Source organism: Sebastes fasciatus, chromosome 2 (genome assembly GCF_043250625.1).
Source record: "Sebastes fasciatus isolate fSebFas1 chromosome 2, fSebFas1.pri, whole genome shotgun sequence".
In the NCBI taxonomy this organism is placed as follows: domain Eukaryota; kingdom Metazoa; phylum Chordata; class Actinopteri; order Perciformes; family Sebastidae; genus Sebastes; species Sebastes fasciatus.
Window position 1 is genome coordinate 32,219,185 of NC_133796.1, and position 27,618 is coordinate 32,246,802.

The window sequence follows — 27,618 nt, forward strand, 5'->3', positions numbered from 1 at the left end:
TAATGTTTACAAGAAATCTTTAATAAAAGACAAGTGTTACACCCTTGTAGAGAAGATTGACACAGATACATAATACACACACCAGGTCTTATGTACAAACACATTATTCAAGCGAATCCCATACAAACACATGTGCACACACTCACACACACACAAAGAGAGAGAGAGACTGATTACTACTACTGATTTTCTTCCATATCCGACTATACCTAGTGTATGTTTTTTGGCCATTGGTACAGTACACTTTTGCACACAAAGGGGGTGACTGGGAATGCTATACTGCATACAACATGATAGAGGCTGTCCCAGTGTGCAGCAATGATCCGCTGAGTGGAAAGACAGTCTAAAAAAATCCCTCATGGAACCACTGCAGCAGGATGTTACAGCTAGCCTCATGAAAATGGATGAAGAAGAAACAAGAAGACGAGAGCAGACAGAAATAGGAGAGTGTGAGCGGTCAGGGGTGAGCGGGTGAAAAGGAGATAGACGGAGGCAGGAGGAGAAGGAGCTAGAGGTGAAAGAGGTCAGGCGTGTGAGGTTAAAGCGTTCCTTCGTCCAGCAGTTTGTTGATCCCATTGCAGATCTTCCTCAGGGAGAGTCTGTACTCCTCTCTGTCCCCGTACAGCTCGGCCAGGAACTCCCCGTGGGCAAAATGGTTGAAAACGTGATCGATGCGTGCGTGTGAGCGCGCCGTCAGGTGCTGCTCGACCAGGGTGTGAAGCAGGTCCCTGCACTCCAGCAGGAGCTCCGACAGAATATTCCTGTCAAAGGTGTACTCCACCTCGTAGAACGACACCGCCGTCATGGCCGCCTGGTTCATCTTCTTCTTGAAGCGCTCCACTGTGTCGAGCTCGTCGGGGCTGAACTGATGGTTGCGGTACAAGATGCCGATCTTCAAGGCGATCTTGATGACGTCCTTGATGATCTTGTGGGCCTCCTTCTTGCTCTTTGTGAACTCCCGGCTCGTCTTGTAGAGCTCGTCCAAGATCTCGCTGCTAGTGTCGTCTGTCAGCATGTTGGCCACCACCATGGTCGCCATCTTGCTCAGGATCTTCTTCTGGGCCTGCAGGGCCAGGGAGCGGGAGTTAAAGCTCTCCTGTCCTGAGGGGACAGAAAAGAGAAAGACAAGTGGTTTTGGGTTAGTCCTAAAGGTCACACATCTTTACTCCGACATTACCGTTTTTAAAGGAACAGTGCAAACAAAACAGTAAAATAATGATCCTGCTGAGGCAGCTTGTCATGCACTGATTCTTTATCAGTACATTGTTTTGGCCACTTGGTGGCAGCAGAACAAGCTGGAAACACTGACACATTATTACCTTATAAAGTTTATATGGCAAATGTGTTAGCAGACAGTTGCCTGTTCACACACCCAGCAGACATGGAACAACATTAGCATTAGTTTGGAGTCTTGTACGTGTCCACCTTTTGTACCAGACCAGTCATACGAAAAGGCATGTGAATGAAACAATAATGTGCAAGGCAAAAGCGCGTAAGAACGCTTTTCTTGCTTTAGGCGTGTCATTTTCACGCCATGTAGTCTGTATTGACTGCAATGTAAATGCATCCACGTGAATATGCAACGCTCAGAGTTAGTGATGTAGAATAAGAAGGGAGAAAGACTGCTTACGGCAGATGGGTGGGGATGTGGATAGGTCTAACAAACCCAGGACTTTCAACCAGTGACGATTGTCACATGTTTTCCATACTGATGTCACGTTGTTTCCGTACGTTTTTTTTAACTTAGTTTACATACTTATTTTAAGCCTAAGTGAGTGGTTTTGTTGCCCCCTGCTAGTAGGCTACTGCACCTTCATACAGGCGTGTAATATTCACACCTCGGTGAGGCAAAATGTAACACTGACACAATATCCTCTGGTGGACCGGCGAGTCTATTACACACTTTGGCGTAATATCAGGTTGGATGAACGTAAATCCAACCTTCACTCTCCTTTTAGCTCTGTTTTTGTCTCCACCAACTCCTGAGGGAAATATCTGGCTCTTTAGCTGCTAAATGCTCAACTATGTTCACCAGCTATAGTCGCTAACTTTGTCTGTCTTTCCACCTCCATAAATGTTGTTTGTCTACACGTAAAGTGTAGTAAATCCTGGTGTTGAGTACATTGCACCGATTAGAAAAGCCAATCCAAAACAGAAAGTCCTGCTTTAACAAGTTTGACTGAAAACAAATTTGTAATTCTGATACTTTTCAAGTGACATAGGTAGGTAAATTAACAGATTAACAGTGTGCTGTGCCTTTAAGAGATATTGAATAGATAAACTTAAAAAAAGAATAGAGTAGACTGAACATTGGAAAAAGATAGAGCACTTCTACAGTACAGCTTGGTACATGTTATTATTCTAGTTCTTCTTTAACCACGCCCCTAAACTTCAGTATGTTTACATGTAACAGCTGACTTCCATCTGGACAAACAGGCTTTTGAAACTCTGTTGACCCTTTGTAATAAAAATATGGGTCCTTCCTTTCTCCTGTTCTCTCTGACATTAATTTGTCCTTGCATGAAGAACTCTGTGTGCTAAAAAAAGTCTTTTGTTATATGCAAATTTCTCACTTATTCAGAGGAAGAGTTTTTCCTGTATTTATTGCACAACTTGTGCTGTTGTGTAACAAACTAATTGGTAGCAGTATTTAATGTGATCTCAGTAAATAGGAAGGCACAGCACCGGTGCAAACTGCTCTTGGATGATTCAGTTTTTTCTGGCATGAACAAATCCTCCAATCCGTTCCAAACTTGGATATACAGAACTGCTGCTGACTAAAATTGTATTTGCCAAAAAACAAAATTCTTCTTTGATTTTAAAAAAAGTTGCAGAAGTAACTCCATACAGAAGACAGTCTGAGCAAGTGAGAGCTGAGGAGTAGATGAAACGTGGTGCAGCCACATTCAACGCAGGGCGGCGTCCTTCCTGGAGCCGCCTGTGGTGCGGTTGGCTGACTATGGGAGGAATGATTATCTGCTCTGGATAACATCAAACAGCTGCACACCGATAAGAACCACTGTGTCTCTTCAGACTGATCCCAGTTTTAGGCCGTGTCCCACTGCAGTCGCAATTTATCATAGAGGACTTGAAAGGCCTCCTGTGTCATCATACAGCGATTCCAGCAGCTTAACACATGTGTCTGTGTGAATGTGAGGAGTGGGAGGACGGAGGAAAGGTTTTATTTAGGTGCCACCCAGCTACAAATTACACAGCAGATAACTCCTAATATGATTAAAGCCCAGGAAAGAGGCCTCACTTTTTCCTTCTGTTCCCTGGGCACATTGTCAGCCTCGTCCTCCTCCACATGTATGTCCAGAGAAAGAGAGAGACAGAGTGAGAGAGACAGAGAGAGACTCGATGGATGGATGGGGGCGTCATTGGCAAGTAAGCTCAGCACAGAACAGCAGATGAGCCCAAAGACACCTGCTTTGTTGTCATTATAATTTTGATCAAAACAGACAGCTATGTGACCATGCAGGATTCACACCACCGTCGCATCATCTGTGTGTGTGTCCATACACTGAACATGTGCTGTTTAAACACACACACCCATACTGTACACAAGAGGTTGTATATCCGTGGCATTTCATGTGAACGCACAGAAGTGACATTTCACGTTTTGGTCTGAAGCCAAATGACATTTCATGTAAATATAATCAGCCCGCTATGACATTTACAACTAATAAGGCAAATGTCTGTCTGCAGTCGTTTCCCAACACATAAAATCTCATCTTCATCATCTTCACGAGAGTGGGGGTGAGACCAATTGTATGTTAGACAAAAGTGGAGTGGGCAAGTATGAAGATGTCAAATCTGCAGAAAGTAAGTTTTATCAAAGCCGTTGTTATGATGAAAACAAGTTCAAAAGCAACCTGAAAGGGAATAAATTCCCAGTTGTGCCATAATGCTTGAACATGACACTGACATATTCACTTTCATAAAGTTATTACAGCCCGTTCTCATTCCCAAAGCGTCAAATACCGATGCTTCCGTTCGATACCGCCGCACAACACATCCTTTAGTGGCAGTATGAAAGGCACCGGGTTTTCCATTGACTACAATGTAAATCCTTCCGCTTCAATATTAAACGCTCAGGGAAAGTGCTGTAGTGACGTAGTTTAAAGAGCGAAAGAGACACACCGGGCGGGCGGGATGGGCGGGGGGTGGATGGGTCCAACAAACACGAGGCTTTCATCCAGCAGGCCACTGTTTGTGTCCTGTGCGTTACTTTTCACTTTCGTTCGTTCATGTCCATGTTCACAACGTCCAGTCACATTTTCACTGTAAAAACGTAGTAATCTTAAGCCCAACCATGATGTTTTTTCCTCAACAATCCTAATTAAGTGGTTTTGTTGCCTAAACCTAAGCAAGTTTTTTTGTTTAATTATATATAATAAATCACAATATTAAGCACGTGTTTACTGCGACCGAAAAGTGACGCCGAGTGGTCTGACATAAGAAAGCAACCTAATCAAAATGTACATGTACAGTAAAAAACAAGTACATTAGTGGACAGTTTATATGTTACTGCTCTGTGCTTTTTGTTGTTAGGAAAGATGCATTTTGCATTTATGAAAGGTGTAAATATACTGTGACCACAACCATCATACAGTACTAAGAACAGTCTTCAATGGCTCCATACAAGACTTTATACAGTCAACATCAGCCGGGGAGAGTTTGTGTCACATCTCTGTTCACAGACTGCTCTAAAAATACCAAATGTAAACTAAATGACCTGCGGTGACCGGTAGATAACACGCATATAAGCATCACAACAACAATACGATATAGTTTTCCATGATATTTGAATAGCACCACCAGGACGTACGACTGTGGCTCTCATTAGGCAGATCTGTGCCTCTCATCAACAGGCTCTCTTTGTCACTGTTATTTCCTGTTTCTGTGAAGCAGCTCTTTGTTCCAGTGAGCCTCTGATATTCAGAAACCCAACTGGATAGATTTCTGAAACCCTGGCACACTGATAAAGGTGACAGCTTGCTCCATAAAGCCGGCCTTGTCAGACCAGTAGTCGTGCAGACTATTTGGATTTGGATCCTACCAGTATGTGTGACCAGCCCCTCTCTTCAGTGAATTTCTTTTCTGCGCAATTAACTAACCGAGATCTGTGATTCTCAATGCAAAGATTAGTTTAATTTAACGCATAAAGGAAGTGATTGGATCTTTTCTGTTTTTAGTGCAGAGCTAAAAGTAGACTAATTATTCTCCTGCCGCCACACAGCCTGGAGCCTCTTTCTGAGGACCAGCAGGTGGCTATCGACTCACTTGTCTTGACCCCTGTCTCAAGTCTGTTTGCACATCACGGAGTGGCGAAGAATGTAAGCAAAAATGAAGGAGTGTGGGGGGAAAAAGCGCTGTGAAGAATGGACATGAGGCTGCTTGAGGTGTGAGTCAGATTGCTGGGGAAGGAGGTGGGTGATTCAGAGTCTGGCTGGAGATTTTAGCACATACAGTAAGTGAGCGTAGATGATTATAAGAGTGCACATGGAGACGCTGAGTAGCTCTCTCTCACACTCACATACAGCCTGTCACCCAGAGGCCGAGATGAGTGACATGCATGAGCCCGAGTGTCAGGACGAGTTAGAGAAGAGTCCAAGCTGTCGGCGGAGCGATGGAAAGAAAACTGTCTTATCCTGTTACTTATCTCTCTCCTGCCTGCTCATTATTTTCTCACTTGTCCTCAAGAGTAAATTTTTCACAAAATAAAGTGCGTGTTCTGTGTAGCAGGTGGGAATAAGTGACTGAAAACAAACCAGGATCAGGAGTTGTCCACCGATGCAGGGCCGGTCGCAGCAGCCACGGTTACATAAGAGTGTTTTGGGAGTTGGTGAAGTTTACTTTTAACATCAGGATTAGTAAGGTGCTTGCCGCTCTCTGGCCGTGGCTGTTGACTAGACAGTCTCTCTTTGTCCCGCCTGATGTTTTTAGAGCGCTGAGTCAACAGTTTCTGCTGCGCTGCGTCAGAACATACATACAGTGTGGAACATGGAGAACAGCCAAACCTGCCCGGCTAAAGGTGGTACCCTGCAAAAAATGTCCATCTGGGCTGATTTATTTTCATTTCAGTCAGACACTCATATCAATGAAGTGGCCATTTATAGCAAATGGCTCCATAATAGAGCTGTCACAAAAACAAGGATTCTTCTAACCCCCCCTTCAAGTAATAGTTTGACATTTTGGTACATGAATGTGCTTATTCAGTTTCTGGCAGAGAGTTATGGTGTATTCCCACAATCGCAGAAGAACATCCTTTGTGCGTGCCTCGCTATTATGGTGTGTGCGTGTATTATGTGGTGCATTATACATTGAACTTTTTCTTTTAAAGATTTTTTTGGGCTTTTTTTGTCTTTGTCTCATGATAGTACAGCTGAAGAAAGGGGGATAGAGAGATGGGTGACAGTCGTGTCTAGAAAGTAACCCGCAAATTGCGAAATCTGATCTGAGATCTGCAAAAACTCTTGCAAGACTCGCTGCCCGACGACCTATCCTAACCTTAACTATTCAAGATCAAGGCCTATACTCGCGAGAGTTTGCCCAATTTGCGGGTTCTCTTCTAGACGCTACTGGGGTCGACATGCAGCAAAGGGCCGCAGGTCGGATTCGAACCTGGGCTGCTGCAGGCCGGCGGTAAGGTACAATAAGGACATGTTCCACCCGCTCTAACAGGTGAACTACCAGGGCGCCGTAGTGCATTGAACTTTGACCCGAGCTGTGTTGACCTTTGTGGCCGCAGCCAATCGCCGTGTTGATCACTGCTTGTACTGAAAAATGGATGAAGAACGAAATAATTGTTTTGAATTTCCAGAACTGTAGTCTATAATCACAAACTGGCCTCATATCAAGAAAGATATTTGCTTGCCACAATATCAACATGCAGATGCACAGGATTGTTACAAAGATACTGTTTGAGCATAGAGTGTATATAAGAAGTGGACGTTGGTTTGTGGACTGCCATTTTGAAGCCTCGAGTTCGGCATTTTGGCCGTCGTCATCTTGTTTTTTGCAACCAGAAGTCACACGAGAGGATGGAGCTAAGTACAACCAAACGCTGAATAAGACGTTTTCAGGTGACAAAAAAGGTTACAATTAACTTTCATGAACTGAAAACACACTGTGAAAGGGTTAACGTTGTAAGAAGAAAACACAGACAACTCCCAGACCGGACAATGCTATGGTAGCAACCTGTCAATCACAAGGTAGCCACGCCCTAAAGCATCCCCTGCTTTATGGTCTATTTGACTCCTAATGGGACCATAATTTACTAAATGAACATCATGCTGTATTGAAGAAGACTTGAAACTAGCGATTGAGACCATAAACTCATGTTTACAATGTTTACTAAGGTAATAAATCAAGTGAGAAGTAGGCTCATTTTCTCATAGACTTCTATACAATCTGACTTCTATTGCAACCAGAGGAGTCGCCCCCTGCTGGATGTTAGAAAAAAATTACAGTTTAAGGCAATTCTACATCGGCTTCACTTTTCAGACCCTGGAGTTGCCCTCTGAGGGAACGTGCAGTGCAACACCCTTATTTCTCTGCTGTAATGTGAATACACCTTTTGATGAGAAGATTGATACAAATACGATAAATGTACAGTAATGCTACAGCCAGCAGCCATTTAGCTTAGCTTAGCACAAAGACTGAAAACGGGGGAGCAGCTAGCCTAGCTCTGTCCGAAGGTAACAATATCCCAAGGTAAAAATAAATATGTTTTCTTTGGAAGTTAAGTGAGCTGATCCTTGCCTCTTAGCAGGTTTAAAGCAATAAAACTCAAGACTAAATGAAATGATTTGACATTTTCTGCAGCGTGCTGGGCAGCTGGGCTGTGAGACGGGTCCTGAAGCTTGTGTTAGTCTCGTTCCAGAGTAACCAGAGGAATGAGCCACTAGCAGGACCAGCAGCTACCGCTGACGGGGGCCGACTGGCCTTTACTGAGTCAACCTTGGAGGCACTTGTGGGCTCATCAGCTGGAACGCTGCAGAACACACACGTCTGACTGAGGCATGTGAGTGTGTGTGAATATGTGTGTGTGTTGTCTTTCAGTGGCTGTTTTTGTGTGTTGGGCTTCATGTCTGGACAGCAGAAAAATAACTCCAAGATAACTAGAATATAGTTCATCATCACAATTTAGAAGAAAGACTTACTGACAGTGATGATCAAAGATATTGATATTGATAGATATTGATAATAACTGAACTGATCTGTATTCAGCCACTTACCGGTCAAGTTATCAAAACTAAGACGAAAGCCAAGCAAGATAAACAAATATCCTATAAAATGAAGTCAATAAATAAGGGAAATGATGTTCATCAGCAGAAAAGTACCCACGTTAGACTGTGATATGGATACTTATATATAATATGGGTAAATGGGTGTGTGTATATACTGTTGTATGTTAATGTGTATACAGTACATGTGTAGATAAATTAGTGAATAGCATAACTGACGCACTGTTTACCAAAACCTGCACATTATACATGTACCAGATCTGTGGAAGTTTATTTAACCATTTAGTTAGTTAGTGATAGCCCATACAGTAGTTAAATGTAATATAGATATTGGAAAATATTTTTTGTTCTTTTGTATTGTTTCATTCTCATTTTATTGTCTGGAAATGAAGTGAATTGAATTGAATTGAAAAAAAAGAATAGAATAAATAAATAAATAGAAAACAAATCTAAAACGGCATTTATTTAAAGAGCTAACTGATTTAAACAAAACAAAAATAATAAAACATATTAGATACAGTATATAATATGTTGTATAATATAATATAACATTATATATAACAACACTTTGACCTGACGAAGAACCGAGTAGGATCAAAACGTGTAGTGTGCAGGCGTTACCTTTTTCTTTACTGATGCTGTTCTAATAGCCACGCACCTTCGTGATGTGTGTATAATTAATCTTCTTCAATATATACAACAACATAAACATATACTGTACATTTTCATCTATATATGGTGAAAAATCTAAATGAAACTACCACAAAACACAATAATACAAAGCAAAACTAAGCTGAAAAAGGGAAACTAAAATAACCCTGTAACAAAATATAACCCTCCAGCTGACTGTAATTGTCTTTTCTTACAGTTTTTCAAGTTGTTTTGCCTGGAGAGCTGTGAGTCATTTACTTCTGCAGCCACTAATCACATGATCTGAACCATTCAGAGCTTCTGCAGGTATCAGGTATCTGAAATACACACACAAACAAACACACTCACACACACACACGCACACACACACACACACAAGGAAACACAATGCTCGGTCAGTGCTTCCCTGTTTGGGGTTGCTACTGACAACATGCTCATGTTTAGTATTGGACAAAACCAGGTCACGCTCTCTCCACAGGTGCATGGGATGTTTTTTTGCCAGATAGATACGGATACACATGTTCACCACACATGCTCCTATTCTCACACAACAGACACAGGTGTTCATACACCATATTCATATTCATATTCGATTAGGGTTGGATATTAGCACAGGATGAACATGTGACGTTCAATAAGAAGAGAGAAAAGGTAAAAGAAAAAACGCCTATTTACCACACTCTTGACTGCTCATCACCTGACACTCCTTCGTCTAAACATTATTAGTTCAAACATTAAAGGTTGCTGACAGACAACCTGGCTCAGAGATGCAGAAAGGTAAGAGAGGTTAAGGGTGGTTTTGGTGAGTGACAGAAAAGCTATTGAGCTCTTTAAAGCTTCCTCGCAGCCCAGTTGTTGCCGTCATCAAAATCCCCCGCTGCCCATGTACTTTCCGTGTGCAACCTATTATTTTAATGCATTTTATAGCTGAATAACCAATACATGCCTCTCTGAAATGAATGGTTGCCAGGTCATTCTTTGCACCCTGTAAATGCTAAAACGGCAATAGTTTTCCAGACATTTTCCTTTTCAGATATTTTCTTTTATAAGGGGAACAGCACTTTTAATAACCCTATGCCTCATATGTACTGGACTTCTGCAGTAGTTGCAAATGTTCATATTTCATATACAAGATACACACTTTAAAGTCTGTCAGCTTGTGTGCTCACCCTGTGGTAAGAAATCCAGCAAAAGCCCTTCGTAATAAAGTGTGTCATCCATCAGCACTGCCATTTCACAGAGTACGAGCACAACATTAACAATGTATCAATAGCAAGAAAATGTCAGGGAAAAGAGAAGAGACGTAAACTAGGGTGACAGCTTGACTTCCTCTTCTTTTGGCCTTTTCGTTTGCTGTTGGAGGACTCTCTCTGGCTGCATTTACAAGGCTCCAAGAGAACAATGGAGCAGGTCATTCAGCAACAGTAAATAGGTTTTAATAGCCTGCAGGGTTAGTGTTAAGCAAGCCTGAGAGGCCAGTGGACTGGAGTGGGGAACAGAGGGATGGTTTGTTGGGCCAGCTGGTACCAGAGCTCGACTAGCAGCGGTGGAGTATTTAGATATTTTACTTAAAGGACCAGTGTGTAACAATTAGGGGGATCTATAAGTAGGAATTAGTATTAGTAACTATGTTTTCTTTAGTTTTTAATCACCTGGAACTAAGAATCGTGTGTTTTCATCTACATAGAGAGCCTCTTCACGGAGTCCGCCATGTTGCTCTGCCATGTTTCTACAGTAGCCCAGAACGGACAAACCAGACACTGGCTCTAGAGAGAGCCATTCATGTTTTTACATTACCTGAAGGCCACCGTAGTTCTCCGACACGCTTGTGAAAAAGAGATAACATCAGCCGCAGAGTGCAAAACTGTGGTACCGCCAGCCACCGTCTGACTTTCGTTGCTCCCATTATGGTAAGGATGGCCTCTGAGCGAGGCGAACAGCGTTACCATGGTTTTGCACTCGGCAGCTCACGTTACCCCAGTCTTGGAAGGGAGGAGTGAGCGGAGGGGAACTCCGTTGGTTGCAATCTGCAACCACACCACTAGATGTTGCCAAATCCTACACACTGTATCTTTAAGTAGAGTAGCAATATCACACTGTAAAAACACTCTGTTACAAGTAAAAGTCCTGCATTAAAAATGTTACTTCTGTAAAAGAATAAAAGTGTTGGCAACAAAAAGTACTACCAAAGCTGTCAGATAAATATAATGTAATAAAAAGCACAATATTTCTCTGTGACTTGTATAAAGTATAAAGTAGCTTAAAATGGAAATACTCAAGTAGGCCTACAAGTACATCAAAATTGTACGTATCTACAGTACTTGGGTAAATGTACTTAGTTACTTTCCACCACTGTTGACTCAGCCGTTCTCATTCCCAGGGCGTCAAATACCGAGGCTTTGTCACGGCCATTGGTGTTCATTACTGGCACACAAAGCACCCTTTAGTGTCTGTATGAAATGCACCTACCGTTCCTTTAACTACAATGTAAATCATCCACGGCAATAGTAAACGCTCTGAGAAAGTACGCCAGGAGTGTGATGATGTAGTTTAAAGAGCAAAAAGACACTCACCGGGTGGGCGGGAGGGGAGGTGGATGGGTCCAACAAACACAAGGCTTTCATCCAGAGACCGCTGTTTGTATCCCGTGTTCACAAAATTCAATGTAATTTAATGTAAAGTCCAACCAAGTAATAATAATAATAATAATAATAATATTAGATTTATATAGCGCTTTATAATATTCTCAAAGACGCTTTAACATAGTCGGGGGGGAAAACGGTGTGAGACAGACAGACAGGAGACGAACGACAAGAAGCGACATACACAGGCACAATCACATACATACACACGGACTGATGGGGAGGGGAGGGAGGGGGCTACGGGTAAGCAGATGAGAAGAGATGTGTTTTGAGGCGGGACTGGAATATGGTGAGGGAATCAGAGTCTCTGATGAGATTGGGGAGTGAGTTCCAGAGCTTGGGAGCTGCCCTGGAGAATGCTCTGTCCCCAAAGCTGCGGAGTTTGGACGTGGGGGTGGAGAGTAAACCAGCTGAGGTGGATCTGAGGGACCGTTGAGGTTGAAAGTAGTTCTTTCCTAAACCTAACTATAGTGGTTCTGTTGCCTAAACCTAAAGTGACCTCAAGGGTAACTATAGTGGTTTGATGCCGAAAATAAAGTGACGCCAAGAGGCAGTACGAGTTGGGATGAGAACGTGTTGGTCGACTAGTGGAACTGGAGGTGAGACACATTTATTTTATAGTCACTCTCCGGGCTGCAGGCTTTGTATTTGTCGGTTCACTTCCACACACACACACACATATATTAAATAGTGTAAAGGTATATCACGATGCAGGCCTTCATACACAAAGAAAGGGCTGCAGAAGTAGGTTGTGGAACAAATTTTGTCTTTTCACGTCCCTCCTTCTCTTACTCCAGACCTGCAAAGGCTCCGTTCTGGCGTATTTTTGACTCCCACTGCTCTATTTAGAAGATGACTCAAACACACCACCCCTTCTCTGTCTGTTGTAACGCATGTGTGTGTTTTTGTATCTAGATGAAAGTAACTTGGGATAATAAAGATTGAGTAAGATACGGTTTCTACTGAGAGACAGAGAGCGAGACAGACTACGGTGTAGTGCATTATTCATGACATGTAAAATCTGACTGAGCCAGTTTCCAAAGGGCACTCTGGCGCTGAAAGAGGTCATTCACCGTGCCATTAACATCTGCTCGGGATGTAGAGGGGCATTCACACCTTTAGGGTTAATAAATAACTCCTTTTTAATACCTTAATGACTCTCATTTGTGTGAAGTTGGGTTACAGAGTTTAAAGTTCATCCCCTTTTGTAGATGTGGATCATTTAGTGTCTCTGGCTCAAACTGGTTACAGCTAACTCGTGCTTGACTGGAAGAAAGCGTTATAGCAGGAAATACAGATTTATCCTCCACACAGATCCCCAAGGCTTGTAAAAGGCACACTGCTAACTTTGTGTAAAACATATGACAAATGGATGTTAGGATTTTGTTGTGCTGTTAATGGGTTTTGCAGGTGTTTTCCGTCTCTGCTTGAACCTAGTTTTTATTTTCCCAAATGGGGAACGTGGATGAGGTGAGGCACGAAAGAAGCTGCATTCTCACAAAAAAAAACATATGAGAAACATAAAGATAAGGCCTGATCCTTTGAGTCAGTTTTTATGATTTTTTTTTTTGGAGGACTGTGTGAATTTTATCGTGAGAAGAGGAGGATGAACAGCAAATGTGCTGCAATGGTTTCCTGTGAAAGCCTTGCCACTTGACTTTATAAATCTGTTGGGCTGATACAGAAATGCCAAAGATATGTTTGAGGTAGGTTAGAAAGTTTTTGTTTCATCTGTAAAACATCCCACAGTGCAAACGTTGGTGACAATTCTTTAATAACCAAAATTATTGGATTCCTATCATAACTGTTTCTGTTACAAAATAAATATAGGCTGATATATCATCATCAGATCTTTTAAAAGCTCTCACATATTGGCCTTAATAATCCATTATCGGTCAAGCTCTATTTATAAGAGCTAGTTGTTTGTATGTTCTGATGACATTATATAACATGATACAATGGCTGCATATGTTTGATCCAACACATTCTCACTCCCAACTCGTCAAATAGCGATGCTTGGTCAGCGGCCTTACACTTCAAACTCTAATGCTCTGGGTACAACTCTAGCATCAGTTTTGGACTCACTCGCATAATTTCTTTTCAAAATAAACTTCTGTGTTCACAGGAAACATACAGTTTCTGCTCGTTGCATACCATAGACTGTATGTAAAGATGGACGACATGACATCTCCCCAAAAGGGAAGCCAAAACATCTTGATCGCCCCCTGCTGGCTGGCTGCAGTATAGGTCATAAATCCCGCCCCCTTTATGGTAGCGGATGGGACATGATCCAAACTAAAATGTCAAAGTACACGTCAAACAAATTTTTCCCAAAGATGGTTTCAATCATTTTAGGTAGTTGTTATCACACAGATGTGTGTTCAAGTGTTCATTTTTCTGATAAGTTTGGTTTTAATTAGTTATTTGATGCTATAAAAAGGGGGTGAAAGAAGAACTTGTTGACTTGGTTTCACACAGGACATGAACAGTGTTCTCCTGGGTGAAAGTCCTGTGTTTGTTTGACCCATCCAGCCATTGTCCCCTCCCATCCACCCTAATTGGACTTTCTCGCTATTTAAACTATATAAGTTGTTCTGATCGTCTAATAATGACGCGGATGGGTTTATATTGGAGTTAGTTGAAAGCCTGTTACGTCACATACAGATGCTAAAAGGTGCCTTGGTGCGTCGGTATCAGACGCCGAAGGCCACTGACCAAGCTGCGCTACTTGACGCTTTGCGAGTGAGACCGGGTTGGTTTGATCAGTGGCTTAATGTGATTATGCTTTCCCCGCCCACACACCTTTCCAACGTCAGAATTTGGGGGCTCTGTGTCCGACAATTTCCTTATCCGACAATCTGACAATTGCCCCCACTTCCGATCAGGTGTGCAGAGTTGTTATAGTAGGATTTGAACTTCTAACTTCTAGCTTTGTTTTGAAAACAATCAGAGCAGGCTTTCCACTTGATGTGTGAGTGTGTCAGTTTGATCAAAAAGAAAGATTTAATTGAATGAAACAGTCAAAACAAAGGCATATGTATCGGTCAGAATACAATGGGCAGCCAAACATAACACGGTTTGACTCAGCATTACTGGCAAATGCATAATGGATGAAAATCGCATAAACAAAACCTGTTCGGAGTGTTTTCCAATAAAAGCTAATTGATGAACAGTTAACTGTAATGAATAGGTCTGATATACAGAACGAGACGGTGTTTGAACCTATAAGTGTGTTTATCCTGGGACTGGACTAAGTGTCTCTACTGTGACTAACAGTCCAGGGAAAAGCACTTAGAAGCCTCTCTGAGTCAGGAGGGACACAAGAGCAGATTGCCTTTGGCCGCCGTGCAGCCTTATTTAATGCTCCATCCCTCATCTCTTTCTTTGCCTCTCTCTGTCTCTTACTTTTAATGGCCATGTCCCTGTAGAGCTGAACCAGAGAGATGAGGCCAAATGAGGCAGTGGCAGGAGATGTCTGATTGATTAATGTGCCACCGGCTTGATCGCCTGTCACAAAGATTGGGAGAGGAGGGGTAAAGGGAAAAAGAGAGAGAGAGAGAGATAGCAGCGATTTGACCTCCACCTTTAGCTCCAGCCTTGTTTTTCATCAAAGTCACTCCTCATTATGAAGACCAGAGAAGCGGCTGGTCTGCTGAGGATGAGAAGTGGTATCCAGGACATCCTGTTAGGGCCCTGTGAGATGCCTGCCCTTTGACCTCTACTCTGCTGTAAAGCGAATGTCTTCACCAGCTGTGGTCTGCCATTGTTTAGCTGATAAAGAGCCAGGCCACAGTTAGCTGGTTAGCCGGGCATGGGAACTGGCTGGAGGCTGTCTCCCTCTCTGCTTCTCTCCTCTGGGAGCTTCTCTGGAAAACTACTCCATCGTTAGCTGTCAGATGGGCGTTGGTTGATGTTACAATTCTACATGAATAAATAAATGTCCACTGGTAATTTTCCAGTGGGGTCTGAAAAGTGAAGCCAATGCTGAAGTGCCTTGAACTTGCATTCTTTCTAAAAGCCAGCAGGGGGCGACTCCACTGAAGAAGTCTGATTGTATAAAAGTCTATGAGTAAACAAAGGATTGTTCCGGCCTTTTGATTTTGAAAGAGCAATGGCCAATGAGGAAACTCCAACACCCGGCCGACTAATCGCGTATCTTCACTCACTCAGTGACACACTTTTGCATTTGTAAAGCTGGCCCTCTGTTTGATTGATGTGATCCCTAGTTATTGCAGCTGAGGAGCAGAAAAGAACCCTGCAGATAACCACCTCAAAAAATATATTTGATTCATAGAAAACTCTATTTATAGAAAGCCGGGTACAAATGTGTGGGTGTGTGTGTTTGTGTGTGAACCATAATGATAGACTGTGAGACTGAGGCCTAATAAAAAACAGAGGAGGATAAAATATTCGGGCTTTCCTTACTTTAGCCGGCCTGGAGCCCAGACAGACAGACAGAAAGTACCCTTGACTTTTTCCATCTGAAATAAAGAAACTAAGTCATTTACAGAGAAAGCAAGAGGGCGAGAGAAAGAGGAAGGCCGTGCGCAGAGCTGCCAATATGCACACTTTCATTTCACACCAGTCAAGACTGATAGAAGTGAGCAGGATAAAGTAGAAAAAAAGGAGAGGAAGGAGGATATGTCTGCTTTAAAAAGGCTCTGAATTAGCATATGAGGAAAATAAAAATACAATCACAGCCACTCTGAAAGCCTGCAGATGTGTCACTTAATTTAAAACCAGTGTGGAGGAGTGATGGAGAGAAGGATGGAGGGAGGTGTTAAAGAAAGAGAGGTGAAATCATAATATGTCCATATTTTGATTGTCCTGTCAAAGTGCCTTTACGTCAAACACAGACCCACACAACATCTCACCCTCATTCCCTTTTACATCATCTGCAGCTGTATGAAGAACCGTGTGTCTCTGTCTCACATTCATGAAGATCTCGTCGTATCTTATTGTCTATCTCTTCCTCTCTCTGTTCATTCCTCATCAGATCTACTCTGAGCCGAGAGTGAGTGGCAAGGAAGGAAGTGTTTTCCGGCCCTGGGTGAGTCGCTCCTCTCACAGACCTCAGCCAAGTCTCAGCATGCCGTGGCATCGCTTACAAAGAGACACACACGTGCACGCACACACACACACACATACACACGTGCACAATTATCCGGGCCTTGCCAGCTTTCCCCATAACTTTGGCCTCCTGGTTTGTTTACTAGTTCACCCACTATAACGTAAAAGTGAGGCACTGGGAAGCTTCAAATCACCAGAGCCCCATCTGTTTTGAGGTGACATTTATGATAACCAGTGATGGAAGAAGTATTCAAATCTTTTTCTTAAGTAAATGTAGTAATATCACACTGTAAAAATACTCTTTGCATACATAGTTGTTTGGTAGGACAATCCTTAACAACACATCGTTTTAGAAACTCATTTTAGGTTTTCTGTGTAAAATTTAAATCTGAAAAGTAACTAAACGTGTCAGATAAATGAAATGGAGTGAAAAAGTACAATATTACAAAACAATGTTGTTATTTATTAAATAATTCCGTTTTTAAGAGCTTTAAGCAAACTCAAATCAGGGAAGTCACTTTGCTGTGGCTATTTCAGACATGACTCTAATAACAGGAGGCCAGAGCGGGCTGGACAGAATTATGTTTTTTAGACAGCAGAAATTAAGTTACAATTTAAATGTTGGTAAAATGACATTAGAAGAATAGGGCATTAGGGAATAAAATGAAGGAAGAAACCAAGTTGCAATGACATAAGTAGACTAAAACTAAGTATAGCAAGCTTTTTGTATGCTAACAAATTAATTGATGTCAAATTTGTGCTAAGATAACTTTTAATAGCAAGTGATTAGACACTACGTTTCACTTTTTCAAAAAAGTTTCCAGCCCACTGGAACAGCGGGTCAGCGGCTGGCCCGGAAGTGACGTCAGGACTTTGGCTGTACAGTATAACATTATAGCATTTAGCATTTAAAGGTGCTAAATGCAAGATTGGAAGCATTTCTATTGCGTCCTCTGAACATGGCGACACATAGCTAACGGTGCTAACAGTGCCAACAGTGAATACAACGGCAACAGTGCTGACTGAGCTAACAGTGTTAACCTGAGGGGGAACTGGAGGGCAGGTGCTACGCTTCCGCTACGATACCGTAGGTCGGGATGGCGTTTTCAGCTGTAACCGCTGTATGAGAGCAGTGCAGAGCGGCAGCCATGAGCTGTCCAGTGGGGCACGCTCACATGCACGAACATGCACTAAAAGCACATGCGGCCGGCCCGGCGATGTCAGCAAAGTATCGAGAAGAGGAAGAGCGACTTCATTCTCTGCTCAGGTAGACATTACTCCTCTATATCTTTACATAGCAAATAGTTGTTTGCTGCTATATTAATGCTCTGAATATCATATAGAGAACCTTTAACAACCACAGCTCCCACGGGTGAAGCAAACTTAGCATCCTAAAAACAAGCATTTGTTTTTTATTTTCAAACGATGAAGTGTTCAAATTCTACTAGGCAGTACAGCAGTTGATAGTTTTTCAAGAAGACAGATGAAATAAACCCTCAGTGAGAAAATAACATGGAGTTATGAAAGTTATGGGAGCAAAGGTTAGTGGGCGGGGTTTCAGATGTCTACGCTGCCTCAATTAAAAGGTTGCTCTCCGTTTGACTGCAGTGATAAAATAGGATATACTTTGAGCTCTCACTGTGCATGACACGCTTTAGTGTAAAGCCAAAGTGCTGCTTCTCTCTTGGCTGCCAACCCACCACTAACTAATGACCAGGAAATAACTGTGGTTCACACACACACACACTCACATAAACACACACTCACATAAACACACACATATGTGTAGATTTGTGTCTGACTTTTAGTGACTACATTCCTTCTTTAAACTTAACCCTCTCCACTACCAGCAGAAACTGAATCCTTCCACAAATTAATTCAAATCCTAGTTTCGCTCTGTTGTCATTATTGCCCATGAAATGTCTAAACCCACAAATGTAATTTCCACATTTGCTACTTGTCTGTTCCGCTGTCTTCTACCTCCCAGAGGCAAACCGTTTTAAATCTACTCTAAAAGCAGCTTAGTATGACACACTGCTACACTGTCTGTTGTGATATACTATGCCGAACATGGGTACTTTTTCCTATCATAACCTTATAATGCTATAATCAGCGCAGTTGTGCCAGAGTTAAGTGCGAAAAGCTTTGTGTGTAATTGCCTCCCACTCTGCCTCGGTTTCTTTTGCCTTTTTGTTGCTTTAATCGGTACGTGGGAGAGGAAAAGTCTTCATTTAACTTGATATAATCTGCATGGTGAAGTTATATTAGGAGACGTTAAACTGTAGTTGTTGAAACCAGAAACCGTACCTAAAGAAAACACATAACTTTCCTCAAGATTTTCTATCAATGATTGTGAAATTTAAGTCAACACAAGTGAAGAAATAAAATAAGTTCCTGCATCACAGATCTAGATACCTGTACAGGCTCAATGCTCCACTGACGCCAGCCCAGTCTTCCCTTAATACACACTGCCCTCCCTCAAATAGCTCGCCTCTCACACCAGGCGCCACTAGTGACTGTTTGCTTTGCTCCGACTGGCCCTCCAGTGAAACCGCAGCCTTCTCCTCCTTCTGAGTGTGTGTCTTTGTCAAAATGCCTCTGCGGTCTAATTTCATGTTTCAGTATTGGCGCAGTCGTGGGGAAACAATTCCCCCTCCAAATGTCCCACAAACACTCTGAAATGCCACAGTATTATTGTGTCAATGAATGCATGTGCAGACAAGGGAAAAGACACTAGTCCGGTCAGGGACCTGGGACTTTTAGTTTTTGTCTTTCGCTGCAGCTAAAGGGGAAAAAAGGACTTTCTCCTGAGTCGTCTTTTCCACTTACGGCTTCACTCCTGTTTTCTATTTTTTTCTCAGTTCATGTTACAATTTTCCAGAACCAGCTCCTGGTGTCTCGAGTGTGTGTGTGTATGTGTGTGGAGGGCTGGGGTGCAGTAAGCACTCTCCATCTGTGGGCCAGATTAAAGGCGGAGGAAAAAAAAATCAAGGATGCATGTGTTGGGAGACCAAAGGAAGGAGCAAGAAAAGTACGGGCATTTTTTCAATGTGTATGTGTGTGTGTGTGTGTGTGTGTGGGAGTGTTACAGTGTATGCAGGGCTGGCCCACTCTGCCGGTCTCTCATGTGTAAAGCATGTGGCCAGTCTGCCAACATGGCAGCCATGAGGCAGAAGCTCTTCTCTGATTGCTGGGTGCTCCTGGCCCGCTCTAATGCAGCACTGATCTCTGAAGTGTTTGTGGAAGTGTGGATTAGTGGCAATTAACACGAGCAATAGAGCTGTAGTGTTTGTTAGTATGTGAATGTGTGAATGTGAAGATCACCTGGCCCAAGATTCAGTTTTGTCATCAAACATCTGCAGCTTTTTTTGTTTATAATAGAAGCACAGTAACAGCCCTCAGGCCCATATGCATCCCACAGCTGTTATTACAACAGCTTCTCTTTTCAACAGCTTTCCGTAGAAAATTTGAAGTAAATACAAACGACTGTAAATAGCTGGCAGATTGGTGTTATAGTGAGCCGCATCACCACGATGAGCCAAAAGTAGACCGCGGGCTGATAATTCACCAATATAATGCCAGACTAATATAACAACTAAAACAATATTCAAATCAGAAAGCAGAAGTATCATTTGCTTAGTGAAATGCAAATGGTTCAAGATAAAAGGTTCTTTATTTGTCATTTGTAAATTCCAGTCGTCCAGGCGTTGGGCATAAAATATTGCAGTTGAAATATAGAGCTTGAATATAAACATAAGTAAATATAAAATAGGGATTTAAATGTAAATTTGTAATTTTGAGGAAGACATTATTTCAGATGGGACAACTGAACGTAAACAGGATGTAGTATGTATACTGTACGCATGATGAGAGGTGATATATGTACACAGAGGTGTAAACAGGAGTGTAGTTTGTGTAGAGAAATAATAAATATGTATACACAGAGGTGTAACAGTTTGTAAAACAGTATGTAAAGTATATAAAGGCAAATAAAAGTTGTTGTGTTGTGCTACAGGAATGAGTCCTAAAACCCAGAAATGAGTTTGCATTTAAGCACTTCCTGTTCCCTTGTCTGGAAGTAAAGGGGTTTTTAATTAGATGTCCGAAATAAGGTCTGTGATTAACACAAGCTGAAGAGATTTCAACGTTTTGTTCTACGATATAAAAAACGTCAGTAAATATCCCAATCATGAATTCTGAAACTCTTATATTTCTTAAAAAAGGCGGTTGCCAACAAGTGGCTAAATAAGACTACAAAACATCATCACGCCGAGTCGTCCGCCTTTATAGCCTCGTTGGCGATTACATTCACATTTCAAAAATCATAAAATTTGTGTTAATTTGTGAAGATTATCTTGCTGAACAAAATGTGTAAGTATCATAAACGTTTGTTTGTCACAGAGTTTATTTTCTGCAATAATCCAAAACCCAATGGAAAAATCCCATTGGCTTTTTGTCGAGGGAACCAGGGCGATGCCAACTTCCTGGTTGGCCTACAAAAATAAATCATCCCTGTTGCAGTGTATTGTGCGATGTGGACTACAGTCGTCCAGCAGAGCAGGTGTGTTGACAGCCAGCCTCGCTTTGACTCATAATGAGGTGTGGTCATCTCCACTTCACCACAGGAAGGACTACTGGATGAATCAGTGTATGGTCAGCGGCGTGCTCATTGCATGACTGGATGATTATGGGAAAAAAATGTGAGCTTTTGTGTGTGTGTGTGTGTGTGTGTAAGGTCTAAGGGGTATTTCTTTCAGAGTAGTTACAGCTAAGCTCTGTGTGTTGTGACTGATCTTTGTGCTTTAACACAACAAAAGGTACAAAGAACACAATGAAGAAAAACAATTACTGCCCTGTCCCACTCCATAGTCCAAATCCTGATTCTCACATGATAACCTGTCATAAAAAAAAGTTAACTATAATGCACACGTCTCCCCTGAAACACTTCCGTTGTCTGTGACTTTTCTTACATTCCTGGTGTGAGATAACTGGACAAACATAAGTCACGCCGAATCATTTCCACTACAGCTTAGAAAATCTTTCAGCAGGCACATCAGCAGCAAGGATCACATTTTGGTGTTAACCTATACTAATCCAAGTGCAAGGGCCTCTTATGTAAACTGTACATTTTGTAGAACAACCTACATTCACCTGAGGGAAATTCACCAGGAAGAGGAATAGATAATGACTTTTCAACTAACAGAGCCTGTTTAACGTGCTGCCTTTATCTCCAAACATACTTGGCGTTTTTGCATTATCCAACTCCATTCGAAGAGTTGGACATTTCTCATCATGAGTTTTAATGTTTGCTAATATTTAAAGGAACAGAGTGTAACATTTAAGGGAATCTATTGGCAGAAATGGACTATAATATTCATAACTATGTTTTCATTAGTGTATAACCACCTGAAACTAAGAATAATTATGTTTTCATTAGCTTAGAATGAGCCCTTCATATCTACATAGGGAGCGGGTCCTCTTCACGGAGTCCACCATGTTTCTACAGTAGCCCAGAATGGACAAACAAAACACTGGCTCTAGAGAGGGCCTTTCATGTTTTTATGTTACCTGAAGGCCACTGTAGTTCTCCGACACGTTTGTGAAACTGTGGTAACGTGAGCCGCAGAGTGCAAAACCGTGGTACCGCCAGCCGCCGTCTGCTTTCCGTTGCTCTTAAAGTAGTGTTATTATGGTATGGATGGCCTCTGAGCAAGGCGGATGATGTTACCACGGTTTTGCACTCGGCGGCTCACGTTAGCGAAGTCTTGGAAAGGGAGGGGTCAGCGGAGGGGGACTCAGTTGGTTGCAATCTGCAACCACACCGCTAGATGTCGCAAAATCCTACACACTGTACCTTTAATTTATTTTTTCTTGTTCCTATGACAACAAAATGCAAAACACAAAATCACTCACCATTATTTTATGTTTCAATGTGCATGCATGGGTGACCAAAGCAGTTTCTATCTATCTATCTATCTATCTATCTATCTATCTATCTATCTATCTATCTATCTATCTATCTATCTATCTATCTATCTATCTATCTCAGTCACCTAGCAACAATATTCTAATGACTTATGTATACCACTTGAACCATTATGTGTTTTCTTGACTTCCCATGTTGAAAACACAACTTCACGGGTTTTACTTGGAGGCAGCATAACCTGCGGCTGAATGGACTAAGGTCAACCATGTTCTCTGGGGCATTGTGGGAATTGTACAACTGAAGAAAAATATAAGCTAGACTGAGGGAAAGTTGGTTCAACCGCAAGTGTTATCCAGGAATGTACCAAACATCACTAATTGGTAATAAAGACTGAGGGTGAATTTAAAGGAACTGTAAGATGTCAGCGTCACTCTCTAACAACAGCAACAAACAGCTGGAGGGCGGAGGAGAAGGCCACCTCACACAAAACACCTCAATATTTACACTGCTGAAGTTTAATGCCTGAATCCATATTAAAGACATAGATCCCTCATCCGCACATCCCGGAGGCATACGGGTCATGTTTGTGTACAGCAACGCTTTCAAAATACGCCTGTTTTCACAATACCTTTGCTCAGGTTTCGTTGGGACATTTGACCTTATAAAGTCAGCCATACCAGTTTTTTTTTCAGTGACACTGGAAACTGCAGCATAGCCACAAAGCACGATGCATTTTGAGTATGAGTCAGGCACTCGCTTTCTTTCTGGGATAAATGTCATTCTGCTTTTGCTCTCACGTCACTCTTCCTTTTTCAACATGTATAACATTGTTTTTACGCCAAAAAGACTCGGCTACAAGAGTCAAACCCAAAGACTATGTCGTTTTAGATTGCTGGAAGCTTTAGAAGATCACAGCATTTGTAGGAAGATGAAAAATATTTCCGTGATTTACCTCTGGCTCAGTCTCTGGAAAACAGTGTACATCACTTAACATGAAAGTGAAATGGATAAAGCCTTTGCCTTGGTCTGCGTAAAATCAGCAGATGATACAGATGTTTTTCTGGCTCATATTAAAGGATAACTTTGGTATTTTTCAACTTGAACCCTATTTCCCATGTTTTTGTGTCTAAGGGACTAATGGGGACAACAATTTGTGAAACCGGTCCAGTATTGAGGGAGAACGATGCAGCTGCCAGCCGCTAAACTAGCTGTAATGGGATCGTTTGGGGCAACCTGGCACCGTCATTTACTTCCACTAAAAGTGCTTGTTTTTGCAACTGACAGGTTCAAATTGTTATTATAAGTCTGACAACATTATGGAACGGACCCTACAGAGAAAAGAAAGGTTTTTCTTACCCTTCGCTTTCCGTTTGTCATTGTGTCATGTGACTTGTTGCCGTAAGACAGGGGTGCCCAATACGTCGATCGCGATCTACCGGTCGATCGCAAAGTGTGGGTAGATCGCATGGCATTAAAAAATAAAAAAAATAAAAAAATAATAATAATTAAATTTTTTATTATTTTTTTTTTTTAAATAGACGTCAGCCAACAAATTGCAACACTGTTTCACCTGAACTCATCTGGAGTGGAGGATGATATTTTGACACTACAAGCTGACATTCAGCTTAAGTCCAGGGCTCATGGACAGTTCTGGAACTTACTCACAGAGGAAAAGTACCTCAACATGAGGAAATGTGCTACCTCCTTGACTGCATTATTCGGCTCCACTTATTTATGCGAGTCAGCCTTTTCCCACATGAAGATTATTAAGTCCAAATGCAACCTTGACTGATGATCATTTGGAAGTGTGCTTGAGGCTGGCTATCAGCAGCTACTGTCCGGACTATGCATCCCTGGCTGATTCCATTCAGTGCAAGTCATCAGAGTAAGGTAATGACAAAAAATGTACAGTTATATTGTACAATATGGGTTCATGCAGTTATGCAAGGTACACCAACATATATTGTACATATAAAGAATACTCAATATATTTATAAATAAATATATGTTTTGCATTTTTATAGTAGGTAGATCATTTTGACTTGGTCATTTTATAAGTAGCTCGCATGCTGAAAAAGTGTGTGCACCCCTGCCGTAAGACAACGGTTGAAACGTGAGTGAGAGTGGAGAGAGGAGTGCCGTGGGACACCGGTGTTATCAGAGTTTGTTGTGTTGGAGTACAGTCAGCGTAACTTAGTGTTATCTAAAAGATTTTCAGTGTCATGGCTGAATATTTAGATGATTTTGACAATGTGGAGGCCACGCAAGATTTCAGAGCGAGGCTTCTCTGAGCGAGACACACGATAACAAACAGACCGGATCAAGAGAAAGGTAAAAAAAACAAACATTTTATTTCTCTGTAGGGTCCTTTCCGTAATGTTGTAAGACACAATTTGAGCCTGTCAGTGGCAAAGACAAACACTTTCAGTGGACGTAAACTGATGGTACCAGGTTGCCCCAAATGATTACATTACAGCTTGTTTAGCGCCTGCAGCGCTCTCCCTCAGTACTGGACCAATTTCAAAAAGTGTTGTCCCCATTAGTCACTTAGACACAAAAACATGGGAAGATAGGATTCAGGTTGAAAAATACCAAGGTTATCCTTTAAGGTTCCCCTCTCTTTGCAAATGGACTGACTGACAGACAGGCAGACAGACAGACAATGAGCCATATGGACAGACAGATGGTCGAGTTCAACAGAGCATCGTTAACATACAAACAGCCACACCATCATCAACATTATCAACATTATCACACGACCACTAACGGGGTCAACAACATGCCCTAAATGATATGTCCATTATTTGACACCTATAGCAGATCTGCAAATAGTACCCAGGGACAGTCCACACATGTGTCTAATGAAAAACACAAACCCACAGCTCTCTAATAGAGGATAAAGTCATTTAAAAGCATCAATTTGAATCTTTACAAGGAGTACATAAAAAAGCAAAGAGGAAAAGGTATTTAGCTGTTCCAATATGCTGCGGTGTTATGAAAACCTCCTGGAGACACATTTGATTCATGATCTTTGAACTTATCTCCAGAAGGCCGTTTCATCTCCTGGCTCGAATCCTCCGCAGGATCTCATTTCAATAAATCTCCAACTCGCTTGGAACGCTGGGAAATATCCAATGAGAGACACTAAACTTAAATGTAAATTAATCTTTGCTTTGCCTTCACTCTGACAGCATAAAAAACAACTTCCAGTAAACTGTGAATCTCAACGTTGTCAGTCTCCCTGCTGGTGGTGAGACGCACCACAGAGAAGGGAGGTTGTGCCCTCTCTGTAGCTGGATGTGTTGATGAACAAACTGGCTGCACGTGTCGGAGCTTGTCTGTTCCTGGTGGTGACTGAGCCGGCTTTCATCCGCACACTCGGCGAGGCTCTGCCAGTCACCAGCATCACAGTGTACGTGCATCACAGCAGCTCAGCGATGAGCCACAGATACTGGATTAAAGTGACTTTTTAAAAGTTGATTTTTGATGTTGAGGGGTATTAAAGAAGTATTCAGATGTGAAGGCAAACTACTGATCAGTGTAATGATGGCTGCATTGTGAGAGAAATAGTACAGAGTTGATGAAGGTACAACCCTGTATCTGATAAAAATGCTGAAAAACAGGCAAAACTGCCCTTCTGGATAAACTCACATGCTACAATGTAGAATGTGTGTACTTCAGTGTCAATAAACTGATGTTGCAGTTGCAGTACTGGTCTCGAGGCTTACCTGGAGACAGGTCTCCGTCACTCTGCTCTCCGGAGTCTGAATCCATCTTCCCCTGCAGGCTGCAGAAGCTCTCTGATTCCTCTTTCTTCTTGTTCCCTTTCCTCTCAAGGGACTCTTCTGATTTCTTCACCCAGAGGGAAAAAAAAATGCAATTTCTTGTATTTGTTTCTTGATCTCCTGGTGAGCTAAACTTCCCCTCCCAGCCTGGATCACTGCAGCTGTGAGAGGAATTCTACTGGACTGATTTGCTGAGCTGTCCTCCTTTTTTTTCCTTTTGCTCTCCTCTCTTCTCTTGACTCCCTCAGTTTCCCTCTTTCCTTCTCCCTCTCATCTACTTTGCCTAATGCTCCCTCCCCTCGCTCACTCTCGGTCCGTCCCCCTCTCGGTTTCTCCCTCCCTAGTCCCTGCCACTTGGTCCCTCCTCCTCCTCCTCCTCCTCCTCTCATTCGGTGCTGTCACACTCAGCCTCTTCACGCTTTCTCCACTCAAACTCTTTCTCTACCTCTTTCTGTATGCTGTAAGTGGCGTCTCTTCCTCTCTCTCTCTCTCTCTCTCTCTTCCTCTCTCCCTCCCTCTCTCTGTCTCTGGGTAAGAGTGCTGCCTGTGTTTTAGCTGAGACTCATTCATGGCAACTTGAAATTCATCTCCAGCAGTAAAAATCCCATGACCCCTTGTTACTGGCTGTTCTAAAATCAGTCACTTTCTACAGTAATCATAGGGTGGATCTCACAGGTTTGGGGTCATTTAAATGTGACAGGAAAGTCATTTTTGAGTAGATGATGATGCAATTTAGAAGAAAAATCCACCCTAACTCACATCACCTCTTCGTCACTTCCATCTGTAGCATACTACATATTTAGATTGCCTTTCTTTCTTACGGGAATGTATTTGTTTCCATTGGTTGCAGAGACTTGCTGCTTGTTTTTGATAGATAGTTTAAGGATGCTCCAGTATTTCATATTCTGTTAACAAACAGCAGCGTTGATTTTCTGATCACTCAGTTTATGAATGCCAACTCAGTGTCAGTGTGTCCTTGAATGCCCCACTAAGAGAGTTTTCACAACACTTGCTGCTTTAAAAGGCATCACCATTCAACATGTATATAACTTGAAGAATGATATGAGACTGTTGATGTATCTATCTCCGGGCAGATTTAAGTCTTAAGAATAGAAGACAATGGTCGGAGCCCAATCTAGAAACTTTGGTGAGCTTATATAAAACTTATATAACATAGTTAACAATAATCCAAACTTTACATTTCTTCTTCCCATTGTAAAGTAATCACAATGAGCAGGTGTAACAAACCTGCAGGTTTAAAAGCTACTATATCTATCTATTATAAACACTAC

At 42.1% G+C, this 27,618-nt stretch overlaps 1 protein-coding gene and 1 long non-coding RNA gene across 8 annotated transcripts in view; one reads left to right on the top strand and one right to left on the bottom strand.

The window, feature by feature from the left end:
* Window positions 1-26,621, bottom strand: tnfaip8l3 (tumor necrosis factor, alpha-induced protein 8-like 3). Its single transcript, XM_074620097.1, has 2 exons — window positions 26,270-26,621; window positions 1-1,101 (listed from the first exon to the last, which is right to left on the bottom strand). The coding sequence occupies exons 1-2, from the start codon at window positions 26,313-26,315 to the stop codon at window positions 539-541; spliced, it is 609 nt and encodes a 202-aa protein (XP_074476198.1). The 5' UTR covers window positions 26,316-26,621; the 3' UTR covers window positions 1-538.
* The window catches only part of LOC141758566 (uncharacterized), a 49,068-nt gene that overhangs the window by 10,584 nt on the left and 10,866 nt on the right, over window positions 1-27,618 (top strand). For 3 of the 7 annotated variants that reach the window (XR_012591892.1, XR_012591896.1, XR_012591894.1), the window contains exons 4-6: window positions 7,889-8,029; window positions 9,121-9,216; window positions 16,542-16,595. This is a non-coding gene — a long non-coding RNA (uncharacterized LOC141758566). Of the gene's footprint in view, window positions 1-7,830; window positions 8,030-9,120; window positions 9,217-16,541; window positions 16,674-27,618 lie in introns of those variants that run through there. The other 4 variants (XR_012591898.1, XR_012591891.1, XR_012591897.1 and 1 more) reach the window with 3 other exon arrangements.